Here is a 25,573-nt window from a genome sequence, read left to right as displayed (position 1 = left end):
ATCATCTAACATAACAAAATAATAATGTATATTTAAAAAAATAAAAATAATTTGGGTTAGAGAAAATACTGTTGGAGTTACATAGCAGTGGACATTTGGGCTGCCAGTTATTTATTAGTTAGGCCCATTTTCATTGTACAAATTTTTCCTTGTATCTTTATTTTCCTTGTATCTTTTACTTTGGCCCAGTATACATATAACTCGGGCCCATTTCACTTGGGACAAGGTAGTTTTTGAGAGAATGAAAAGAGGAAAAGCTCCTGAAAACTCTCTCTCCTCTCTCTCGTATTTTGCATAAACTCTAGTTTAATTTTGCCCAAATCTTCGTCGATTCACAATATTAACATGGTATCAGAGCAGGGAATCAGATAGATCGGTTGATTCTCTATCGATCGATGTTACCCTCGCAGTTTGAATCTCAGTATTGATGAATATTTGCTTCCGCGTTGTTTTTTTTTATACCTCTCTCTCTCTCTCTCTCTCTCTCTCTCTCTCTCTCTCTCTAAGAAAACCCAACGGTCTTCTTCCCATCCCCCACCCCCTCGCTCAACCCCCACCCCCACCCCCCAACTCCCCGCCAACCTCCCGGAGACCTCTCCAAGTAAGTTGTCTCTCTCCTAGAGTTTGTGACAACCTACACTCTATACCCACCCCTACCCCTCTTCTTCTCCTATCTTCTTTCTTTTCTCTCCTTCCTTCTCTCTGGTGTTCCCCGCTCCTTTTTTTCACCCCACACGGGGCCCGCGAATCCGGGTCCGACAGATTCGAGTTTTCCGGCGTGAAAAGTTATTCCGGCGTGAACAGTTATTTCGGCGTGAACAGTGATTCCGCCGTGAACGTGTTCGTCTAACTGGAGTTGGTACCTCCGGCTGCCTTTTTTTTATTTTTTTATTTCTCTATCTTTTATCCTTGCAGCTAATTTACATTCTTACATTACTTATATCGTTCTTGTCATAGTAGTTACACTTTCATCTAGATTATTGCTAACTTGTGTTTTAGTATTGATTCATTCCTGTTTGAGTAGTTTATATTTACTTTACTGGCTTTGATAAACAATGGTGGACTAGGGTCATGTTCTCGGACGGGGGTGAGGGTTGGAGGGGGTAGGTGGGTTAAGGGAGTCTCTAGTCTGCGAGTAGGGTCTTGGAATATTGGGACTCTAATGGGGAAGTCCATCGAACTAGTTAAGATTCTTAAGAAGAGGAGGATTAATATAGCTTGTGTCCAGGAGACTAAATGGGTAGGATCCAGGGCTAAAAATGTGGACACGTATAAGTTATGGTTCTCAAATAGGTCGAGGGATAGGAATGGGGTAGGCATTTTAGTAGATAATGATTTAAGAGACCAGGTGGTAGGGGTTAAGAGGGTCAGTGATAGGTTGATGAAGATTAAGCTGGTCGTTGGAGGGTTTATTTTGCACATTATTAGTGCTTACGCGCCGCAAGCGGGCTTGGGCGAGGAGGAGAAAAGACGTTTTTGGGAGGATTTGGACGAGATGATGGGAGGTATACCGCCCACTGAGAAGCTATTCATCGGAGGAGATTTCAATAGGCACATTAGATCAATTTTGGGGGGATATGAAGATGTGCATGAAGGTTGTGGTTTCGGGGACAGGAACGGATGAGGAGTTGCACTGTTGGATTTCGCAAAAGCCTTTGGGATAGTGGTAGCCAATTCGAGTTTCCCTAAGAAGGAGGAGCACTTGGTAACCTTTCGTAGTTCGGTGGCTAAGATGCAGATAGACTTTTTACTCCTTAGGAGGGATGATCAAGGTCTTTGTAAAGACTGTAAGGTGATTCTGAGTGAGAATCTAACGACCCAGCATAAGCTCTTGGTGATGGATTTGGAAATCAAGATGAGGAAGAGAAAGAGGGTCATGGATGACAGGCCAAGGATCAAATGGGGGAGTTTGACCATGACAGGTGCCCTGGAGATGGGGGAGAAGTTGAGGGCTATGGAAGTGTCACACCCCTAATGAGGAGTATGACCGGCTCCGACCCGTAGGTCGAAAACCACCTGACTTAACAGTTACTTGGACATCATATACCATAACTCAAAGACCACCTGCATCCAGAAAAGGCCCAACATAGAAATATCCGATAATTCAACACATATTTATATATCTGCAGACCGACAAGGTCGCCACAACATAAAGTATATCATAAAGCCGGCAAGGCTATCAGAAGATATCCAGAACCCAAAACAAGGCCGACAAGGCCATACATAATATTTACATATCCCACTATGTCTATGAGCCTCTAAGAGTGTACATATGAACATATACTACAATAGCGAAAAAATACCAAAAGACAACAAGTCCCAGAAGGGCACTTGCTAACACCGCCGGATCGGAGAGTCCTGCGGGGTTGCTCCTCGATAAATACGGTAGAGTTTAAAGACGAAATGCAGCGTCCCGTGCAATGGGACGTCAGTACGGATAAAAGTACTGAGTATGTAAGGCAGGAGGGAAACAACATAATTAAGATAAAATGTGACATTAATATAGGCAAAAGAAAACCGAACATCTGGAAATGGCACAAAATGCAATGCATGATAAAATCATTTGTATGCTCATATATATGTATATATATATATATATATATCTGTAGGTAATAGATAGTATCCATGCCCGGCCGTAAGGCTCGATGTCATATATGTAAAATCATGCCCGGCCATTAAGGCTCGGTGTTATCATCATTATCCCGCGTCCCGGGCAATATCATAACATGCCCATCGCAGCGGGCGCGTGCGCATCTACGCGCCATGCCCGGCCGACTATAACGCGGCTCGGTGTAATAAAATAGTACATACATACATATATACCATGCATAATGAGCCAGTGAAGTAACAACGGCCTTTCGGAGTGACATAAGGTCATAACCTCCGAATGAATTATGGAGCTCGTATCGAATCCAAGGAATTAGCTTAATGGTGATAAACATGATAATATGGTAAGAATCAATCAAATAAGTAAGGCATTAAGATTGAAATACATAGCATAGGAATGGAGTGGAGTTGTTATGCAACGCTTATGTTCATGTTCTAGTTGGGTTTGTGCCAAAGAAAGAAGGAAGCGAACACCTTACATACCTTATCCGTCGAGCCACCACTTAAAGAATTCCTTATATCGAGGCTTGCCCTTCACCCGAGCCTATATATATATATCGAGAAATATATCATTAATCATATTTTCATCGCCTTTCCATCAACTCATAAGTACTAATTATGGAAGACTAAATTTAGGTTACGAAAATTTGGGCAAAGACCTCCCCATAACGTCGACTTCCTCCAAATGCTAATACAACTTCCAACCAATACCAACAACATTAACAACAACATCCTAAACATTCCACAAGACAATTATATATATATATTTTTCATACAAATTTCTCTTCAAACTTCATCCATAAGCCAACAACCTCAACACAACAAATTATGACTTTTATTCTTACAACTATTCCTTGATCAAGGTTAATAAAGGAAGAAATTCAGGGATTCATACCTTATATTTACTAAAGTGGCAAGATCTTCAATAATCACTTGTTCCCAAGATAACTCTAACACAAAACGATATGATAATCGCGATTACAAGTTGTCCGGTCTTCGATTAGTACTCCGGAGCTTGAATTTTGCTCAAGATCCTCACTTCTATGTAATATTTGAGAGCCTTTTTGGAGCTGAATTTTTTGAAAATTTTTGGAGAGTTTTGGATGAAAAAAAATGAGGTTTTAACCCTTTATATAGGGGCTGAGGCGGCGGCACTGTAGCAAGATCTTAGCCTTCGTTTCTCGCTTCATCGACTCGGTTGTAACGGCTATAATTCTCTACTCCGATATCCTATCGACGAGCGGTTTGTTGCATTATAACCTAGACTTGACGAACTTCATTTTAGGATTTTGAAACACCTTAAAACTCCTAATACACATGGAGATATGCCCCTCCAAAGTTGACTCAAAATCCTATTTCAAAATTTTTTTTTCGACAAACTTAATTTCCTTGATTTGCTTGGTCCCCGAGTCTTCCATAGATTATTATATGAACTCAAACCCTCGTAACCATGAGATGAATGCGCCATGTCTAGACTTAACCACTACTGCCCAATAGATTTCACGTACCCGACTATGAGGTGTGACAGGGAGCCTGCGAGAGTAGAGGGAGGCGACTGACATGTGGGATAGGACGCACTAGTTGCATTAGGAAAGCAGCTAGAGAGGTGCCGGGGGTCTCGAAGGGTAGCCGTGGTCGGCACCGAGGGGACTGGTGGTGGAATGGAGAAGTTCAAGAGAAGGTGGAAGCAAAGAAGGTGGCGTATGCGAAGTTGGTAGACAGCAAGGATGATGAGGAAAAGCGAACGAATAGGTAATTGTATAAGATGGCGAGGCAGGAGGCAAAGTTAGAGGTCACGGTGGCAAAAACAGCAGCTTTTGAATGCCTGTATACAGAACTAGAGGACAAAGACGGGGATAAGAAGTTGTACCGACTAGCCAAGGCGAGGGAGAGAAGGGCGTGTGACTTGGATCAAGTGAAGTGCATCAAGGACGAGGATGGCAGGGTACTGGTGGAGGATGCTCTCATTAGACGGAGATGGCGGTCATACTTCCACAAACTTTGAACGACGAAGGGGACAGAGATATTGTGTTGGGAGATTTGGAGTACTTCGAGAGGTGTCGTGATTTTAGATACTGTAGGAGTATAAAGGTTGAGAAAGTTAAGGGTGTTGTTCGTAGGATGAGTAGGGGAAGAGCGACCGAGCCCGATAAGACTCTTGGGGAATTTTGGAAGATTGCAGGCAGGGCAGGTTTGGAGTAGTTAACTCAGTTATTTAATGTCATCTTTAAGACGGCTAAGATGCCCGAAGAATGGCGATGCGGACAACGATTCCATTGTACAAGAACAAAGGTGACATTCAAAGTTACAACAACTACGGAGGGATCGAGCTAAGCCACACTATGAAAGTGTGGGAAAGGGTGGTGGAGATGAGGGTGAGGAAAGGCGTGTCTATCTCAGAGAACCAGTTCAGATTCATATCGGGGCGCTCAACTACAGAAGCTATTCACCTTGTACGGAGACTGGTGGAGCAGTATAGAGAGAGGAAGAGAGACTTGCACATGGTATATATCGACCAGAAAAGGCATATGACAAAGTGCCGAGAGAGCTTTTATGGAGATGCTTAGAGGCTAGAGATGTACCTGTGGTGTACATTAGGTCGATCAAGGACATGTATGATGGGGCTAAGACTAGGGTAAGGATTATGGGAGGAGACTCAAAGCACTTTCCAGTGGTAATGGGGTTGCACCAGGGATCAGCTCTTAGCCTATTTTTATTTTCCTTAGTGATGGATGGATTGACGCGGCAAATTCAAGGTGAGGTGCTATGGTGTATGTTATTTGCGGATGACATAGTCCGGATTGGCGAGTCTCACAGTGGAGTTAACGCTAAGCTGGAGGTTTGAAGACAAACTCTAGAGTCTAAAGGGTTCAAGTTGAGTAGGACCAAGACAGAGTACTTGGAGTGCAAGTTCAGTGATAAAGTGCATGAGGCTAACGTGAAAGTGAAGCTTAGCACCCAAGTCATACAGAATAAAGGTAGTTTCAAGTCTCTTGGGTCTATTATACAAGGAAATGGGAAAATTGATGATGACGTCACACACCGTATTGGTGCAGGGTGGATGAAATGGAGGCTTGCCTCCGGAGTGTTGTGTGACAAGAAGGTGCCACCAAAACTTAAAGGCAAGTTCTACAAAGTGGTGGCTAGACCAACTATGTTGTATGGGGCGAGTGTTGACCAGATCCAAGAAATCTCATGTTCGAGAAGATGAAAGTGGCGGAAATGAGAATGTCGCGATAGATGTGTGGGCACACTAGGAGCGATAGGATTAGGAATGAAGTCATCCGAGACAAGGTTGGAGTAGCCTCAGTGGAAGACAAGGTGCGGAAAGCAAGACTGAGATAGTTTGGGCATGTGATGCGGAGAGATGCAAATGCCCCAGTGCAGAGGTGCGAGAGGCTGGTTAGCGACGATTTCAGAAGAGGTAGAGGTAGGCCAAAGAAGTATTGGGGAGAGGTGATTAGACAGGACATGGCGCATTTCCTTCTTATCGAGGACATAACCTTAGATAGGAGGGTATGGAGGACTCATATTAGGGTAGAAGGCTAGTAGGTAGTCGCGTTTATCCTTTCTTACGAGTAGTTATATTGCTCTATAGTTTCTTGTCTCTTGATTTCTGCGAGTATCTGTTAGTTTATAATGGCTTATTTACTTTTATTGTTTTCATTTTCATAATTGCTTTGATTTGTTTGCCCGTATCTGACCTTTTCTATGCTTTTTCTTGAGTCGAGGGTCTTCCGAAAACAGCCTTCCTACCTAAGGTAGGGGTAAGGTCTGCGTACACTCTACCCTCCCCAGACCCCACGTTGTGGGATTCACTGGGTATGTTGTTGTTGTTTTTTTTTTTTTTTTGATATTTTTCGGTGAACGGAGTTATTTTTCGGTGAAACGAAGATAGTTTCCGGTGCTTGTCTTCGTTTTTGGTGAAGTTTATGTGATTTTTGGTAAACAAGGCTTGTTTCTTCGAGTCAAAGAAGAAAATTGGAAACCCTAACCCTCATCTCTTTTGGATTTGATAATAGTTTTTTTTTCTTCGTTGTTTTTATCGCTCTCGTATGATTCTTTGATTTGAGATTACGAGTTAAAGAATGACGAACCCTACGTATTCTCCTGAACCTTCTCCGCCCTTTTTCGTTCTCATTCTTCTGATATTTCGGTACTTGTTTAGTCGAGACTCCTTTTTCTGGGTGTGGTTATGGGGGATGGAAGAGGGGAATAGTAATTTCTCTTTCAGCGAAAAACAAGTTGGGTTACGTAGACGGGACTTGTCCTAAACCTAATTCTGATGATACATCTGGAAAAATACGTCAATGGGATAGGTGTAACAACATGGTCATTTCATGGTTGACCAGTTCCATTTCACCAAATATTGCTGAAAGCGTCCAATACTCAGAAACTGCTGAGAGTATTTGGAAACAATTAGAACGTAGGTATGGGATTGTTAGTGGCAAAAAGATCTTTAAACTAAAGAAAGAGTTAGCCTCAACTTAGCAAAGATCTCTTGATATTGCATCCTATTTCAATAAACTGAAGAAATACTGGAATGAACTAGGAACTATGCGTAAGAATCATAGTAACTCGTGTGTTTATGCTGCTAAAACTGGTATTGAAAAGGATGAAAAGGAGGATAGACTTTACCAATTCCTTATGGGTCTAAATGAGGTATATGTAGGAGTTAGAAGCAATCTACTTATGATGAATCTTCTTCCTCATCTTGATGATGCTTACAACATACTGCTTCAAGATGAGAATCAGAGGCAGGTTCAATATACTCCTCAAATGGCTCCCCGAAGTCGCTTTTTTTAATGCTTCATACACCACCAAGGGGCCTCCTCCTGCATTTTCCTCTGGAAACATGAATCCTAGGCCACCTAGGCCTCATGCACCACAATATAATCAGAGAATTGATTTTGACCAGTCCAAAGCAAGTCTTTTTTGTAGATACTGTAAGAAACCAGATCATCTGATTGACCAGTGCTATAAGCTCCATGGCTATCCAGCTCACTATAAGCTCAACGGAAAGAAGATGGCTGCAACTGCTACTGGGGACTTTAGTACTTTTCGTGTTCTACCTCAAGGTCTTCATGTTGTTCCTCAAAATTGTGCTGTACCAGAGGGACAAAATTCCATCCCTGGTTTGACTAAAGAGCAGATCTCTTAGCTCATCTCTCTCCTTCAAAGCAACCAGCTTAGTTCAACTTCGGAATCTCCTGCCACTGTGATGGGATCTGCAAATTTTGTTGGTAGTACTTTCTCCTTTGATACTTTTTCTATGCCTGGTTATAATAGTGATTCTCACACATGCTTGTTGTCTAGTGTTAGTAAGAATGTTTGGATTGTAGATAGTGGAGCCACTGATCACATGACATCTGACAAAACCATCCTTTCTAACCTTACTCCCCTTCCTGTCCCTTATTTGGTGACCTTGCCTAATGGGTACAAGGCAAAGGTTAATTCTATTGGTTCTGTTACCCTATTCCCTTCCTTAGTACTTCATCATGTATTATATATTCCCTCATTTCAGTATAATTTGGTCTCTGTGCACAAACTTATTCTGCAATTTCATTGCATGGTTTTATTCACTTCTGTCTCTTGTATTCTTATCCAGGACCTTTCCATGAGGAAGCTTCTGGCTCTTGGTAAATTGGACCAAGGACTCTATAAGCTTCTTCAGGATAAGAATCTCCTGCCTACTCCTTCTAATTCCTCCCCTGCTTTTTCTGATAATGTGCATCATTCTTCTACTGGTACTAAGCCTGTTTCTAGCATAGCTGCACCTACTAGGAGTGCTTTACATTTTGTTCCTATAATTCCCTGTATTGATGTGCAGCATGTAAATACGAATAATGTGAATAAAAATGATGTGCTTTGGCATCATAGACTGGGCCACATACCTTTTACAAAAATGAAATCCATTTCCTCTATTTCTGGTGTCTTATCTCCTAGACAGTCTTTCATTTGTCCTGTATGTCCTTTAGCAAGACAGAGCAGGTTGCCTTTTTCTCCTAGCATTTCTACTTCTAGTTCCATGTTTGACCTTATCCATGTTGATACATGGGGCCCTTACCATACTCCAACATACTCTGGTGCTAGGTATTTTCTTACCATTGTGGATGATCATAGTAGAGCTACTTGGACACATTTAATGAACTCTAAAAGTAATGCCTTCACTTTACTAAAAGCTTTCATAGCCATGATCCAAACACAATTCAAGCAAACTGTTAAGACTATAAGAAGTGACAATGCCTTGGAAATTGGGCTGTCCAACACTGCCATACAATATTTTTCAAATCATGGCATTATCCATCAAACTAGTTGTTCTCATACACCCCAACAAAATGGTGTAGTGGAGAGAAAACATAGGCATTTACTTGAGACAGCCAGAGCACTGTTATTTCAATCCAAACTGCCCACAAAATTTTGAGGTAATTGCATCCTCATAGCAACTTACCTTATAAATAGATTTCCCTCCACTGTTCTTAATCATAAAACTCCTTTCGAACAACTTTATGGCACCTTGCCCTCTTATTCACATCTGAAACCTTTTGGCTGCCTCTGTTACAATACTTTCCCTAAGTGTGATAGGGCTAAATTTGATCCAAGAGCTTTGCCTTGTGTGTTCATTGGTTATCCCTTTGGTAAGAAAGGTTTCAAATTGTACAACTTGTCTACTAAGTCTTTCTTGGTGTCTAGGGATGTAGTTTTCTATGAGTCTATTTTCCCTTACACACTTCCTGCTTTCTCTTCTACTTCTCATCAATCCTTTCCCTTTGCTGATGATCCAGTTCCTGTTTCATCACCAACTCCTTCCAGTAATCCACCTGCAGCTCCTGCATCACCTGTTTTAGCAACCCCTCAATATTCCTCCTGTAGCTTCTGCTCCACCTGCTTTAGTCCCTTCCCCTACTGTTTCAGTTCCTGATGTTCGAAAAAGTGCTAGATCTCATGCTTTATCTTCCCATCTCTCAGATTTTGTAGTTCAACTTCCACCTTTCCTCAGTGGCTCTAGTTCTACTTCCCTTTCTGCTACTCATTCACTTGATGTTGAGCCTCACTCTTATACTCAGGCTGCTGCCAGCCCTGCTTGGCAGGAAGCTATGAGAAAGGAATTTGAGGCTCTAGAAGCTAATAAGACTTGGTCACTTATTCAGCTGCCTAAGGGAAAGAAACCTATTGGGTGTAAATAGGTGTATAAGATCAAATACAAGGCTGATAGGTCTGTGGAGAGGTATAAAGCTAGGCTAGTGGTGAGAGGTGATACTCAGGTTGAGGGTGTTGACTTTGATGAAACTTTTTCCCCTGTTGTCAAAATGCGCACTGTTAGGTGTTTGGTTGCATTTGCTGTTAAAAAGGGTTGGTCTCTATTCCAATTAGATGTCAACAATGCCTTTCTCCATGGTGACTTAGATGAAGAGGTATACATGAAGATTCCCCCTGGCCTTTCTGTTGACTATCCTAAGTCTGATTAGTATGCTTCCCTTTTAGTTTGCAAACTTCAAAGTCCTTGTATGGGCTGCTACAGGCCTCAAGACAGTGGTATGCCAAGCTGTCTCAAGCCCTTTATTCAAGGGGATATTCTCATTCCCTCAATAACTATTCACTTTTCATCAAGCACACAGATTCTACTACTGTTTTTCTTGCGGTGTATGTAGATGACATAATTTTGACTGGTAATGATTCTAGTGAGATTTTAGCACTTAAGCAATTTTCGGATGCTCAATTCCGGATAAAAGATCTGGGCTTCTCAACTGTTTTTTAGGTATTGAAATCCTATATCACCCTTCAGGAGTTCTGCTCCATCAAAAGAAATTTGTTTCTGATCTTATTACTGAATTTGGTTGCACTGATGTCTCTAGTGTTGTTTCTCCTCTTGAACTATGTGTTAAGCTAAGGTCTGACAGTAGGGATATCTTGCCTAAACCCGAGTCCTATAGGAGTTTGATTGGCAAACTCAATTTTCTCACCCATACACGACCTGATCTCTGCTTTGCTGTACAACATTTGAGTCAATTTTTGAAGACTCCTCGTGTCCCTCACATGTCTGCTGCTCTACATGTTTTGAGGCACTTGAAGGGCACCCACGACATGGGGGTGTTTCTCAACAATTCCCCTGATTTTTCCTTGCAAGCTTACTGTGACAGTGACTAAGCTTCTTGCCCCGAGTCGCGTCGATCTGTTTCTGGTTTTTGTGTCTCTTTGGGAGGTAGCCTTATTAGCTGGAAGTCGAAAAGGTGTCGTTGTTTCACTATTATCCGCCGAGGTCAATATCAGACTATGAGTAAAGTCGTTGTTGAACTTGTCTGACTGGATAGGTTGTTAGGTGATTTTGGCCTCACTCTTTCAGCACCTGTACCTGTTTTTTGTGACAATTCTGCTGCTCTTCACATTGCTAAAAACCCGGTATTTCATGAATGGACCAAGCACATCGAAGTGGACTGCCACTTCATTCGTACAAAGTCGATGACCTTATATCCCTACCTCATGTTCCTACTTCTTCTCGCCGTCGACGTGTTTACTAAGTGTTTGACAAAGCAAGACGGTTCTTACTGCAAGTCGAGTGGTTCCTCCCTCCAACTTGAGGGGGGATGTTGGAGTTACATAGCAGTGGACATTTGGGCTGCCATTTATTTATTAGTTAGGCCCATTTTCATTGTACAGATTTTTCCTTGTATATTTATTTTCCTTGTATTTTACTTTGGCCCAAAGATACATATAACTCGCCTATTTCACTTGGGACAAGTTAGTTTTTGAGAGAATGAAAAGAGGAAAAGCTCCTGAAAACTCTCTCTCCTCTCTCTTGTATTTTACATAAACCCTAGTTTAATTTTGCCCAAATCTTCGTCGATTCACAATATTAACACCTCAAGATATATTTGTTGATAACAATGTGACGAAGAAACTACTTCGAAGGGATTCCACAAAGTAGATGGAGTATCAAATTTTTGGAAAAAAGAAAGGGTTTAGGGAAGATGAAGTTGCAGATGGAGGACGAGGCCGATGAGGAGAAAGGGAGGAGGGGGGGGGGGGGTGCACAGTTTCACGATATAAACAAAGCCTCATTGAAATTTATTTAAAAAAATAAAAAATAAAAAATAAAAGTAAATTGTGTAATTTCACACGATTTGCAAAAATAATTTTGCCAAACGTGCTCTAAGGTTATGGCTGCTCCTCTATAATCCACTTTTTATATGGGAAAAGTTTAGAAATATACAATTTGCTCACTTACATTCAATCATTAGTTTATCGAATATTGCAAACTACGCCAAATAATAAACCAAGTTGGCTAATCTTGACAATTTCGCTCGATAATCTAATATTTGCATGTCTTCGTCCTCAACTCTTTTAGGCGAAATAGTAATATTTGTAAAGATACATCTAGTGAACATACTATTTGCTTAAAAGAAAAGAATTCTATAAGGTAAATTTACCCCTCTGGATAAGCCAAATCTTTAAGTTGGGGATAAACGTGCTAGTCCAGTTTAAGATTAGTCCAAATATGGAAGCTCAATCAGATTGAAGCTACCTGTCTAAAGTCATAAAAGGAACCAAGAGAGAAAAGAATTACTACTTTGTATAATGGACGAATCAAAACTATATTTATCTCTAAAAATTTAGGATAACCAAATTCCTGTTTTCAAATATTCGTTACCAAAAAAAAAAAAAAAAAAAAAAAAAAGTGGGGTTGTGGGGTGGGGGGGGGGGAGGGGGTTTGTGTGGGCTGGATTCTGTAGTCCTCATGACTAATGACTAAATATTGAGCTGCACAGTCCTAAAAACTATGACTAGCTATAAATTTTAAAGTCGCTTATGTTGACTTTGCAATTGCAATAATGTGGGTAGTACAATTGCTTTGGCATGCCATTCAGCCATTCAAATCATTGAGGAGCATGAGGAATTAAGTTAGGATGCCTTTAATTGCGGAGGAGCCAGACAATTATCCACAACCACTATTTTTGAAATTTTAAATTATTCCAAATTATTATTCTTATTTTTGGAAGAACTTTTTTCTCTTTCCATTTTTTTCCGTGGCAATGATGAACAATTCACCCCAAAAGAAGAATGGTGAAGTATTCGTATGGTTCATTTTTACATATTCTTCTTTGTGGCAATTCATTGTTAAACGTGCCGAGCTAAGATGGTAGCAGGATGAACATGTTTGATCAAGCTTATTTTGAGAATTGCTTCTTATTCAAAGCGTTTTTATAAAAGTATTTTGTGAGAACAGCAATCCGGGGATAATCCCTGAGTACTTGTTTATTCCATAACTGTAGTAATATTTTTATATCACACTGTATGTGAGATAACAATCACGCAATTACTAATCAGGTGATAAAATAACAAAATAACATATTTGTCCTTTTCCAAAACTCTTTTGACAAAGCTAATGTTAAATTTAAAAATAAAAGTGTATCAAACTTAAATCAAATATATCCAACCCTATATATATATACTCTTAGTCCAATGAACCAAATATTTATCATAAAAATATATTCACTAGATAATCTTATTATCATTTCATCCTCGTATGCCCTATGTCAGTATAACTACAAGCAAATGATATCTCTTATGACATAGTACTAAATAGAAATGAGATAGATAGCATGCTGAAAACAACACAAGATTTTAAATGTAATTTGTTGTGTGTTACTGGATATGTAATTAACTTAAGTATGAATTTTTTTTTCCCCAACTGTGTGTACGTCATATATATTCAAATGAAAACAAAAGGAAGTGATTGATTCACTGGATTATGCTACCCTCATTTTGTATTTGAAGGCATAAACAGCTACTTCTCGCGCTCCCTACTTATTCTCCACGTCAATTGAATCATAACCGATTCCATTTCACTGTGGACTCCACTACACGACTCAAAGAAAAGTCCCTCATCCTTATACAGTAAACTACTAAGTACTACATTTATTAAGGAAATATAGACACAAAAGAGCAAAAAAAACTTTTGTGTTGAAAGAAAGATAGTGTGATGTTCTAAAAGAGAGCAAAGCCAAGCCAATCAGCATCACTCACAGGTCGTCTAGGCGACGACTCATGTGACGAAAACGAAGACGAAAGTGAGTCACGAAAAGGAGAAACAGACTTTCGGGTCGACACAGACCATCTAGAAACCGTCTCAAGATCCGACATATAATCAGCTTCGGATTCGGGTTCGGGTCCAGTCTTCTTCTTCTTCTTCTTCAGCAATGGAGACGGAAAGCAACCATCTGATGCAACAACTCCCATAGAGGGTCGGGTCAGCAGATAGTGCCTTTCGGAGCGTGCCCGTGGAGCTGACCGGAAAGATCGGGTCCGGGGCTCCGGATTTGGTGGTTGGAAACTGAAACTAGCTGCTGGTGGAGGTCTTAGCTTACGTGGGGTTTCTGGAATCTCGTCCGACAATGGTGATGGCTGTGAATATTGGAGCCTGGGTACACCGGGTCGGATTTCCCATTTAAATGGAACAGCTCCAGCCTTCTTAAATGATTCATCCGCTTCAATTTCCATTTCTTAAACTTACACTTGTATTTTTTCCTTCCAATACCATTCTTGGGCGGGTGTATTATATAGCGAAGAAGAAAAAGACTGATTTCATGATCAAAGGCGTAACGAGTGGGGGCTTGATGGACCCTTGTTTTAGGAATTCAAATAACTGCATGTCGGCTAAATATAGGCTTAACAATATAACTCTATCTATCCCAATTTATGTGTACTTTCCTTTTTAGTCTATTCCAATAATATAATTGTAAACTTTTTATTTTACCGTAATGAAATGATTTATAACTACAAATCAAATATTATCGTTACATAAATTGGAATGTGAAAAGAATGGATCGCGGCCTAACTCAATCCCAAAAGAACGATTGTCCAAGTCTATATATGCAGACCACCCATCTCATTTTCCAATGGAGGAGTATATATATATATATATATATATATATATATATATATATATATATATATATATATATATATATGGATGATGTAGATTTTTGTATGTACAATTTAACTTGTTATAGTAGAGTAATTTTTTTTAATCAGATCACTAAATAATGTTTATTGTAAAAATTTATTTGTGGTTGTCTTATAATTATATAATTAATTCAAGTATTCAACAAGGACAAATCACCCATCCTTTATGTTTTGACTTTTCCTAGTTTTGAACAACAAATGAAGAAAATAATATAAATACGGAGTGTCGGAGTATTAGTTTTCTTTATAATGAAATCAAACGGGAACTTATGTTTACCAATTTCAGAAGTACTTTAATAAGATTATATCAAGTTATTAGCTAAAGTTGTTAGATAAACGCAAATAGTAATATCTTATCTGTGTTGATTGCTCATTCACTTTTAAGTTGATAGGATTATTAGGAAAGTTGTTGAATAAATAAATTGTCTGCTGCAAAGCATGTAGGTGAGAATTTTATGTTATAAGAAGAGATGAATACTAAGTAAAACTGTATTGAGATAATAAATTGGGTCTTTGAGTTTTTCTGGTTTAGAATGTATGTAATAGATAAGAACTCTCATTAAAGAAACTGAATAAGCTTTTAAGATTTTTCTAAGCTTTTTGTTAGTAAATTGACACTTGACAGTGTAGAAGATAGGAAAATTCAAGATGTTTGATAAGAAACATTTGCATATGATTTAATTTAGAAAATCGGATTTGAGATTTGGAATTAAAAATGACATTGTCTCAATAATTTTGTGCAAGACTTGTGGAAAGGAGTATGATATAAGGGCATTATGTGTAGATTTGAATAAAAGTAATCAAGAGTCAAACAAACATCTTGTCAGGACTTTAGGCTCGCGCATGACAAAATGACAATAAACAGGTCCATCCAAATCCGCCGCGAGGATTGGGAGTGTTAACAAACATTACTTAATTAGTAGAACTAAAAATGGAGCTCTTAGAGAGACCAAAAAGTCAATTTAACTTTGATACTGTTGATTGAAAGTGACTAATGAGTGACTCTATTCATTTTATATGTATTCTTTCATATTAGGCTGAATACATAAACAACCCTTCAAATTTATTCATTTTTTCTATTTAGAGCACTTAAACTAAATCTTGTTTCTATTTAACACTTGATGTATTGTTTAAATATGTCTATTGAACACATTTTTTACATTGAGCCAAAATGGGGGAGCGCGTGTGGTTCAAACACAAAATCAACCATCCAGCTTTTGACAACTCATGATCGTCACTACCCAACTCATGATCAACCAATTCCCTAAAACTAATACATCATTAATTCCACTTTGCACTGCCTCTTTCTTCTCCCTTTACCTCCCGTCGTCGCACCTCTATTCCAATTTCCAGGTGCACAAGCGTAATAAATTAATTTTATGAACATAAATAAAAGAAAGAGGAAATCCCACCCGCAATAATTAAAAGGGTTGGAGAGTTTATGATGACAACAGAGGCAATCACTTTGGCTTCAGTGTGAATGAAATTGAGGAAAAATTGGAAGTCGAATTCCATATTTTCGCCGTGTCTAATTTTGTTTGCATCCGGCACTCTTCATATTCTTGTTGCTATGTTACTATCTGATTATGAAAGAATAAGCTTGTGGAAGAAATAAAGTCAACAGTGATTTAGATATGAATGGATGGTATGAAGAGGAATTTTGACAAACCAATCTAAACATTTGTGAGGATGATTCTTTGTTTGTTGGGATGTGAGTGTTTCTATAATCAAAAGATCTGGAAGCACTGATATTAGACAGCAATTGACAAAGCAAGGAAGCAAATATGCTGATTTGAAGAATTTATACGGTGTTGAAGGAGGCACAGTGGCGGTGAGGAGGTGAACCACTAGAGCTATGGTGGCAGGAGAGGAAGAAGCAGGGGATTGAAAAATATTCAGAAAAGGATTAACAGTTTCTCTCACGCGCTCAAAATTGTTGTATTACACGGACTGTGTCATGTCACCAGTTTGTTTCTAAGTGAAACAATTTATCTTATTTCAAGTGTTCAATAGGAACAAGACTTAGTTCAGGTGCCTAAATGAAAAAAATGAACAAGTTTGAGCGGCTGCTTATGCATTCAGCCTTCATATTAATATGTTTTCAGAATAATATTCCACTTTCCTCTATTTGAGATTTTTATCTTTAAATTAATGACGTGCTCTTATAGCGATAAAAATATCAATGACATATTTAATACCACAAATTCTAATTAAATACTTATTCGCACTATGTTCACACTAAACCAAAAAATTGAATCTCTATACTGAAAATTAAAGTGAAGATGATTATCACTTAACTATGTGTGTGTGGAAGACATATCTTGTATTGATCGGGTTGGTGCAAAATTCGACGGGTTTACCCAAGTTTTAAAGGTACTTTTGATGTGCCTAAAGAATTTTTTTTCTTGCTTTAAATTTCATGACCAATCAAACGCCGTCATATAAAAATGAAAAGAAGACCCTGATGCCATATGCAACCACATAATTTTGCTTATAATCTAATCGAACTATAGGTCAATGTCATGCAAATATAAGCCGTTACTAAGTAGACAAATTCATGAGGCAAAGACTAGAAAGCAAACCATAGCAAAGGATTTCCAATAAACCAAATAACCCGTCGATAACGTGACTTTCCTAGAGTTCATAGCGGAATACAAATTCAAAATACCATGTCCTGCGGCATGTTGCTAAGCGCTTGCATTGTGGTGCTTGCAACATTCAAAAGTTGCAAATACTCATCTGCTCCATCAACAAGACACTGCAGAAAAAGGAAACGATAAGCACATCCTTGTAAATTGTTCAGCTAACTTTGCCAAGTACAGTCAATTCTATGATGCTGATACATTCGAAACCCAAAAGGCAAAGCTGAACTCTAATTCATGGGGAAAGCTTCAGATGACACTAATCAATATACAGAATTCATAGCACACAACTATACATTAGTCAGTACTCGGTTCTTCAAAAAAAAGAAAAAAAAACCAACAAAATAATACTCGTCTAATATTATAAACACTATTACCATTTAAAGAGTCAAAACAAGTTTTATACCTTCCGCTACAATTTTTACAAACCATTTCCAAGTGCGAAACAAATTCTACTTTGCCTACAAATTAAGAAATCAATGTACAAATTGATGCTGAAAATTAAATGTTTGACCCTCGTAGTTCTAAACCCATCATACTTTGACAGACTGAGGAAATAAAAATAAAAATAAAATATAAATGTAAGAATGAGTAGAAATTATAATAATTACTCTTAACAATAATACTACTAAAGTAAGATGAAGAAGAGGAATAACCTTGTCGGCTTCAGCAAATTTCTTGCATATTCTTGCTTTCTGTTCATCAGAAATGTCGTCTGCATCAACTACTATATCATACAACTGAAAGAAACAGTATATTAATACAAAATGTTGGCACAATTGAATGTAAAATGAGATGATAAACAGATATTGAGACCTGAGACAGCATCTGAGAAACAGGATATCCTTCAGCAATGACATTGTTCACTTCTTTGTTTGCCAAGTCAAAATTGCCACTTCTGCAAGCTGAGAATATGGCCTGAACAACTTCATTTGGGATGACCTGATCATAGTAATTGCACGTCAGTGCCTAAAACAAGTGTAAAACCCTAGCATTTACGTGGGAACAGAGCAGAAGGGTGGGCCTACACTCCCCCAAGTGTAGAGCAAGTGGACAAACTTGGAATTGGGCCAGCTAACTCAGACAATTTCTCAGTAGAGCATTGAGCAATGACTTTAGATATGTATACAGTATGCATGCTCTAATTTGAAGAGCATTATTAAGAAATTGTCAAGGTTCTATATTAGAATCTGTAGACTTTCATTTAAGAATCCTTAAATATTGACACCAATCAAAAGGATTCTATGCTTGCTTTCTCATTTTGAGATATTTAAAGACATTATCTTATCCTCAGAGCTTAAAGGACTAATCAAGCAACACTTTCCAAAATATCTTCTCTTCTTTTTCTTCAGTATTAACTACCATCCTCCTAAAACTGGCAAATAAACTCTCTCAGACTGAGCTCATCAGCATAGCCCAATTATCAAAAGCTCAGGTGCTGAAATTCATAATAGCCTTCATTGGAAAAAGAGAAAAAAGGGGATAACTTAGAACGACACATAAAAACGATAATATTAATAAGGAGAATGTCCTAATACATCTATACTGCTAGCTACTTATATATTATATACATCAAGGTAAGACGAACGGCGGCGAACGCCCAACAGCATAAATCAACAATTTTCCATCCCAAAGGTTTCAATAGATGAACACATTGATCTAGTGATAACATACAGATGATCCCCTAGTTGGTATAAAGACTATCAAACTAATACTACAGAACCAGATATGAACTTACCCCAGACACACTAATTAGGTCCTTTGCTGATATGGAAGATCCAAATAACCGAGCAGCACTCTGCAGCAATTTAAAATATTACCAATCAATTTTTCATGGTTGATAGTCTAGTCAGGAAATAAGAGATGGTCAGAAAAGACAGGCTTGAAATTGGATATAATTTATTCCTGCCACAGAACAATAGAGAAAGCTTCATTTGCATTCTAGAACTCATAGCTTAACAACTGTCACTAAGATATTGGTTATGTATACGACGCTCCCACTCTTTCCTTTTTTTCGCTATCAATAAATGAGACTACTCCCTTACTTCTTCAGTCCTACGTATTTTTTCATCTCAGTGAAGATAACTAAAACTGCATATACAGTTCTTATCCTTGTTCTTTCCACTACATAATCCAAATATATAATCTAGAACAATTCTTCTTACAATTTCCATTCACCAATTCTGCTGACATTTGCCTTTTTTAGATAAGCAACATTTGCCTTGAATTTAAGTGAAGATAGCAATTCCAAAAGCAAAATCTTTTCTTCTGATTCATGAAGAATTGTTCTTTTTATAGGTGTTTTTCTTGTTCTTTTTGCTAAGCCAACCAGCATTTCTTTTAGCTTCTTTTCCTTTTATTCGAAAAATGTAGAAGGCAGAAAATTCATCTTACTTGTAAGTATGTTATAGCCCTTCGCAGGTCACCTTGAGAAATGGAACTGAGGGTAGAAAGAGCCTGCAATCAGATAAGACACTCCTATATATAGCTTAATACCAAAGTGACAATCGAACCATCATTTAAATGAAAGAAAGCAAACAGCTTTTATAACAAGGAATCAAGTTACTACATCCAAACCTCTGAATCTAGATTAAGACCTTCCTCTTTACAAATATGCAATATTCGGCTGCCCATTATTTCTTCAGTAAGTGGCTTGAATCTAAACTTTGCACATCTGGAAGCGAGTGGCTCTATGATCCTACACCAAAGAAGATTATTCAATTTATTAATGCTCTACAAATAATGTACTCAGATCAATAACTTACCACGTCAGCAAAGAAAATGGCTTACTTATAAGAAAAGAAAAAAGCAAACACCATACAACAGAAAGTATTTTTTGCCTCGGGGAAAAAAAATTATCCACGTAACCACCCCTTATTTCATGTAAATGAACAAATGATTAAGTCAAACTTATTCGTATGGCGAATGCCGGTAGGTTCTTGTCGACTATGTACTGGTAACTAAGTTTCATAAACCTCCTAAAAAAAAAAAAAAGTTAAGTTTTCTTAAATAGGATAGTGTTAGAAGCCAATGACTTGAGCATAAAGGTGGAAAAGGAAAAAAAGATCATTATTCAAGAAGGGAAGACATGACAAGACCAGAAGGTCATAAGCCAGCGAAGAGCATTGAGCATTCGATACAATTTCTCTCCATGATATATTATCATTATCTTCCCTATTCCTTCCTAAAGCTTAAGGGCATACAACAGAAAGCTTGAAAGATCTCTCAAGTTGACCACAAAATGAGCACAAATGTCAATCCTCAAAAAACTAAAATATCTCTTCTTTTAACAAAAATGACTTTTGGGAGGCGTTCATCTTAAAACTTGCATTTATTCCAAACAAATATATATGGTAATGGCTAGATAAGTCAAAACACAGATGCACCTTTTTCCCATCTAGCAAATCCCAAACTTATGGAAAAAGATTCCACTCATGACAGCAGAGGCATCTAGTTACAGCTTCAGATACATAGTTTCTCAAGCCAAAAACGCGATCTTTGGTTGCAGTAGTTATGATTAATGTGTTTATTTTTCCTACACATACTGGTGCTCTATAATACCATAGAATAGAAAACAATGTTGTAACTAGCCCTTCATATCTCAGTTTCATCATGATAAAATTGTCCTATAATCATAGTGAAACAATTTTGTTCCACTCCAAACTGTCTTACTTCACTCATACCATCCAAACAGCTTAAAGAAGACCAAACTGAAAAAAAGAAAGCCGGGGCACAAAATTTGTAAAAGAAAGAGAGTGGATGAAACTGATAGCACTGGTATACTGGCACTTATCCGCCAATATTCACATTGCGGTTAGACTATTTAATGTCTCAAGTAATCCTCACAACACAATGCCACAAACAAATAAACCAAAAAAAGCATCAGCACAAGTTTTGTTTGCAAAATAATTTCATCAAATGCTGTAACTAGGCAAAATGCATTTCAAGTGAAAAGAGAAGGTTGATTCCATAGACAGAGAAGTATGATACGAAATACTAATTCCACTTAGCCACATAATCGACTTTCGTCACTGAGCTTGTTTCAGCTTTCCTATACCTAGGAGAGAACAGGAAAAAAATAGCTAAAACAGAAAACTCAATTGAGTTTCACCATAACTATTCAAGGATCACTTCAAGATAGAACTTTGATCTAGTTGTTTATATGGAACTCACGAAAGCCTTTAATCAGCTTCCAGAATTATTTAATTATTTAAGATTTTGGCAATATGACGGCAATTCTACAATTGTGCAGATCATAGAATATACACCTCTTCTTTATTTTTATTTTCTTCCATCACGAAAATGATAACAGAAACAGTAAAGCTGACTTTCAGGGGCACAATAATCAATCTATCTGTTCTACAATAAACAGACCTGTAAGAAGAGCAAAGGAAATTGGAAAGACATAGAAACAGAAAATATCAACAAGATCGAACAATTGCAGAATGAAACCAAACCTGCTGATGTAATTACAAATGAAGAAGAATCTTGTAACTTTTGAATATGTCTCCATAGTGCGTCGCAAGGCATTCTGCAAACCCAAGTGTTAGGTCAAATTTGCATAGTTTATTAGTAAAAGTAAAGCAACTCACTTGAGCATCTTGAGTCATTGAATCTGCTTCATCAAGGATTATGATCTTAAAAGGTGGACAGGGATAACCACTGAAATGAGTAAGTAAGCTATGCTGTTAAACAACAAAGTAAAGAGAGGCTTAAAATGCGTTAAAAACTTAGCTAGACAAGACGAAAGTTTACCTTTGCCTATTAGAACCTACAGCAACAGCAGCAAAGTTCTTAATTTTTGTTCGAACTACATTGATACCACGGTCATCACTAGCATTTAGCTCCAATACCCTCGACTTGTACAGCTCAGGTCTGTCAAAGAAGAATTCATTAGAAGATGAAAATATGTACATACAGAAAGTATGGCAGGAAAAAGGAAACAACCAAACAGCAGAAACTCATTAGGCCTAAGTTTGACAATATGATTTCTCTTCAATGTCAGAAGATATGAATAGCCACTTATCCAAGGGAAAATGTATCCAGTAGTCTCAAAAACGGCACAAGAAGCTCACAAGGAAACCCACCGAGAAGATTCTTGTCAGATGGAGGATTTTACCAATCAAAATGTTCAAAGAAGGAAACGTTCGTATCTTAAACTTGTTACATTTAGTTGACAGGTTCCAGAAGAATCACTACAACTAAGTATAGGGATTAGAAAAACCAATAGGCCTGTACGTTCTACATTCCTCAAGTACTGTTTAAAATCTTAAACAACATATGAACATTGAATCAAGGAAGTAAATACTTTTTCTTATCCAAATGCTTTTAAACAACACAACCCTAGTTGTCTTTGTCTATGAATCATGGAGAGAACATGCATGTAGAAATCTGACTAGGTGAAGACACCTAAATACAGCAAAAGCTGGCAGCAGAGATGAAAATCTAGAACTTAAATGCAGGTCCTAGAAATTTAAGCAAGGGAGCCAGCTGTTCGAGTCTTTTCCAATTCTAGAAAAAAAGTATAAAGAAAACAGATGTCCCAAAGTTCCATTATTACTCAATATTGTTCTTTGAAAACAAAAGGAGAGTTTAAATTGCTCCAAAAGTAGTGAAATTATTTCAAAAGTTCCAGACCTTTTCCTCTTTTCACTTGAATTTCGAATCAAATTTTAGCAGAAGAACAAAATTACTTTCTTTGCTAAGCTAGAATCAGAGTAAGATAGAAACTCAACCCCAATGGAAAGTAGTGACTAGCACAATTGGTCGTTGAGCGCCCAGAAGGGATTTCCAGGAATCAGATTTGTAGAGACTTAATCATAATCAATTCCACCGAAGTAAAAATTTGCTAAATGATATTAACATCAAAAAATCCTTTCTTTGCTACAATACAAAATGATTTTCAGTAATCAGACAAATAGAAACTTATCCATAATCAACTCAACCAGAACTACAATTATGTAAAATAACATTAATACTAACTATAGCAATATAAAAGTAAATCCATATTTGACATAAACAACATACCCGAAAAGTTGATGGGCAATGGCAAGAGCAGTCGTCGTCTTTCCAGTTCCAGGCGGACCATAAAACAACATATGCGGGCACTATTCCCAAAAAAAAAAAAAAAAGAAGCGTAAAAATCACCACTTTAGCAACCAAAACTAAACCCTAAAGGCTCTAAAGAAAATAGTAAAAAGATTACAAGCAACTTGAGCAATTAAAACAAATTTTCATGCCTGTGATAACAAGGTTTATGTCCAACTTAACTACTTGCATTTTTTATAGTAGTGTGCCCTAAAGAATACTGAATTTTGTATGTTGATGATGAATTTTGTATGTTGATGATGTACACAGTAAATATCGGGAAGTTTTCAAAAATATACAGCCCAACATAAAATATTATGCCACGTCGCCATATTTTCAGTTTATACAATATTATACAACATTGTATCTGGGGCAAACATTATAAATAATGTATCAACCTTGTATAAAAGGTGTTTATACACAATTATGGGCTAAAACCAGGTTTACAAACTCAAAATGCGTAAATATCTTCTCCTAGTAGACATAGAGCGTAATTTTCCCAATTCCTGAACACAAAATTTAGGGGAAAAAGAAAACCCTAACAAGTGTTCAACTTGTTTAGCATAAAATTGTCAAATAGAACTCAAAATTGAAGGAAGTTGGTTACGCTGAGCAATTAAAACAGATTTTCATGCCAGTGATAACGAGGTTTATGTACAACTTAATTACAAGTGTTTCTTCATAATAAGGTGCCCTAAATGCTGAATTTTGTATGTTGATGGTGTACACAAACAGAAAATTTAGGGAAAAGAGAAAAACCCTAAGAAGTGTATAATGTGCTTAGCAATAAACCAATCAAATAATGAAACTGAAAATAGAAGGAATTTGGTTACGTTAGAGGTTTCGAGAGTGTTGGTGAGGACTCGAACGACCTCATCCTGATGAGCTACGTCCTTAACTTGTTTCGGTCGACTGCAAATGGTAGAAACTCAAATAGTTACATAATCAAGAAAGGAAAAAACAAAAGAAATGTGCAAATATAGGAGTCTTAGTTTAATTGGGAAGGAGAGAATGTTACTATTTCTCGACCCATGGTTGAGAGCTTTGCATAAGTGGCGCCATAGTAGAATGCCTCTTTCTTTCCCGCTCGGCGGGGCAGAAGAACGGCTTTTATATGTGATTTTTATGCAATTACATACTTAGGATTTAGGCCACAAAACGCGGGAAAAATTGGCAAAATAGCCATTTGTTTGACCATCAATTAAGAGATGATTTACAAGGATGGCCTCAGTGGTCTTTAACTTTTCACCGGCTTGCAAAACTTTAAGTTTAACGAGTTTTGTCATACTTACTAATGGACGGGATATCCTATCCCGATAACGAACCGTATTGTCCCATCCCGTCCTGTAAGCTTAGTGGGATCGGATGAGACTAGTGTTTCGTCCCCCTATCTCGTGTCGCTTCCATCCTGGTCCCCCTATCGATCCCCTTAAGTCTATCCTTGTCCAATTAACTTAGTGGAATGGGATGAACCTAATGTTCTGTCTGTCTCGGTCCTCCTTATCCTGTTAAGTTTTCGTCCTGCCCGTCCCACTGATTTTGTTCCGTTCCGTTAGACACCCTTGACATTGAAGGTATACCATGAGATAGGCGGGGTCAAAAGTTCAAGAGCATCCTTTTGAATGGGCTAAGTGTGTGCCAATTGCTATACCAAGATCCTTATATTTGATGACAAAACTTCGGGAGAGTTTTTAAAAGTACTTAAAGGCCAAATAGTTACAATTACACTTGGAGTTTATGTAAGAATAAAGGAAGCAATGATGCCGAATCAAGCCCCTCATAATTACCTAAATCAAGGAGTGTTCAATAAGGAGATATCGCGAGATTCAATTTGGCCACCAAGTAATAGCAAATGAACTCACACTAATATGTGGGCCACCAAGTCAATACAGACAAGACTGAAGTATTTTTGTTTCAACTTACAAGTATCACACATTCAGAGTTGAAGTTAATTATGATTTTGCTTGCTTTGATAGGGAGTACAGATAAGAAGATTATCCCGTTATAGCATAGTTGCATGAGCGTGTGAATTATATAGAGTTAAAAGTAAAAATAAAATTACAGTCAGAAGCTATGTCATGACCCCAATTCTCTGCAGCGTAGACGGCTCTTTTCTTCAGGAGCTTTAATTGATTTCACCGATCTATAATGTTCAAACATTTATTTCGTACAGCTTGTGACCGCCGTATGAAGTTTAATTCTTCATACAAAGACTTACTGAGGCATACTGAGCACCTAAATTATCAACTGGCCGTCATGTAACTCTTTGAAAT

At 37.9% G+C, this 25,573-nt stretch overlaps 3 protein-coding genes and 1 pseudogene across 3 annotated transcripts; 2 read left to right on the top strand and 2 right to left on the bottom strand.

The window, feature by feature from the left end:
* The first annotated feature begins 1,162 nt into the window (after window positions 1-1,162).
* Window positions 1,163-1,975, top strand: LOC132034960 (uncharacterized). Its single transcript, XM_059425283.1, has 2 exons — window positions 1,163-1,505; window positions 1,665-1,975. Exons 1-2 carry the CDS (start codon window positions 1,163-1,165, stop codon window positions 1,973-1,975), a joined length of 654 nt encoding a protein of 217 aa, XP_059281266.1.
* Window positions 1,976-4,372: 2,397 nt separating this feature from the next.
* LOC132034959 (uncharacterized) lies at window positions 4,373-6,262 on the top strand (annotated as a pseudogene).
* A 7,061-nt stretch (window positions 6,263-13,323) lies between these two features.
* Window positions 13,324-14,167, bottom strand: LOC132035524 (uncharacterized). The gene has a single exon (XM_059425819.1). The coding sequence runs from the start codon at window positions 14,104-14,106 to the stop codon at window positions 13,594-13,596; it is 513 nt and encodes a 170-aa protein (XP_059281802.1). The 5' UTR covers window positions 14,107-14,167; the 3' UTR covers window positions 13,324-13,593.
* Window positions 14,168-17,038: 2,871 nt separating this feature from the next.
* LOC132034067 (replication factor C subunit 2) lies at window positions 17,039-24,487 on the bottom strand. The gene is made up of 12 exons (XM_059424288.1): window positions 24,319-24,487; window positions 24,134-24,212; window positions 23,241-23,320; window positions 21,969-22,088; window positions 21,806-21,875; window positions 21,671-21,744; window positions 19,791-19,911; window positions 19,608-19,670; window positions 18,952-19,011; window positions 18,030-18,155; window positions 17,870-17,953; window positions 17,039-17,329 (listed from the first exon to the last, which is right to left on the bottom strand). The coding sequence occupies exons 1-12, from the start codon at window positions 24,360-24,362 to the stop codon at window positions 17,231-17,233; spliced, it is 1,020 nt and encodes a 339-aa protein (XP_059280271.1). The 5' UTR covers window positions 24,363-24,487; the 3' UTR covers window positions 17,039-17,230.
* Window positions 24,488-25,573: the final 1,086 nt, after the last annotated feature.

This window comes from Lycium ferocissimum, chromosome 10 (assembly GCF_029784015.1).
Source record: "Lycium ferocissimum isolate CSIRO_LF1 chromosome 10, AGI_CSIRO_Lferr_CH_V1, whole genome shotgun sequence".
In the NCBI taxonomy this organism is placed as follows: Eukaryota; Viridiplantae; Streptophyta; class Magnoliopsida; order Solanales; family Solanaceae; genus Lycium; species Lycium ferocissimum.
The sequence above is the reverse complement of the archived record's forward strand: the minus strand, read 5'-3'. Positions and strand labels throughout refer to the sequence as shown.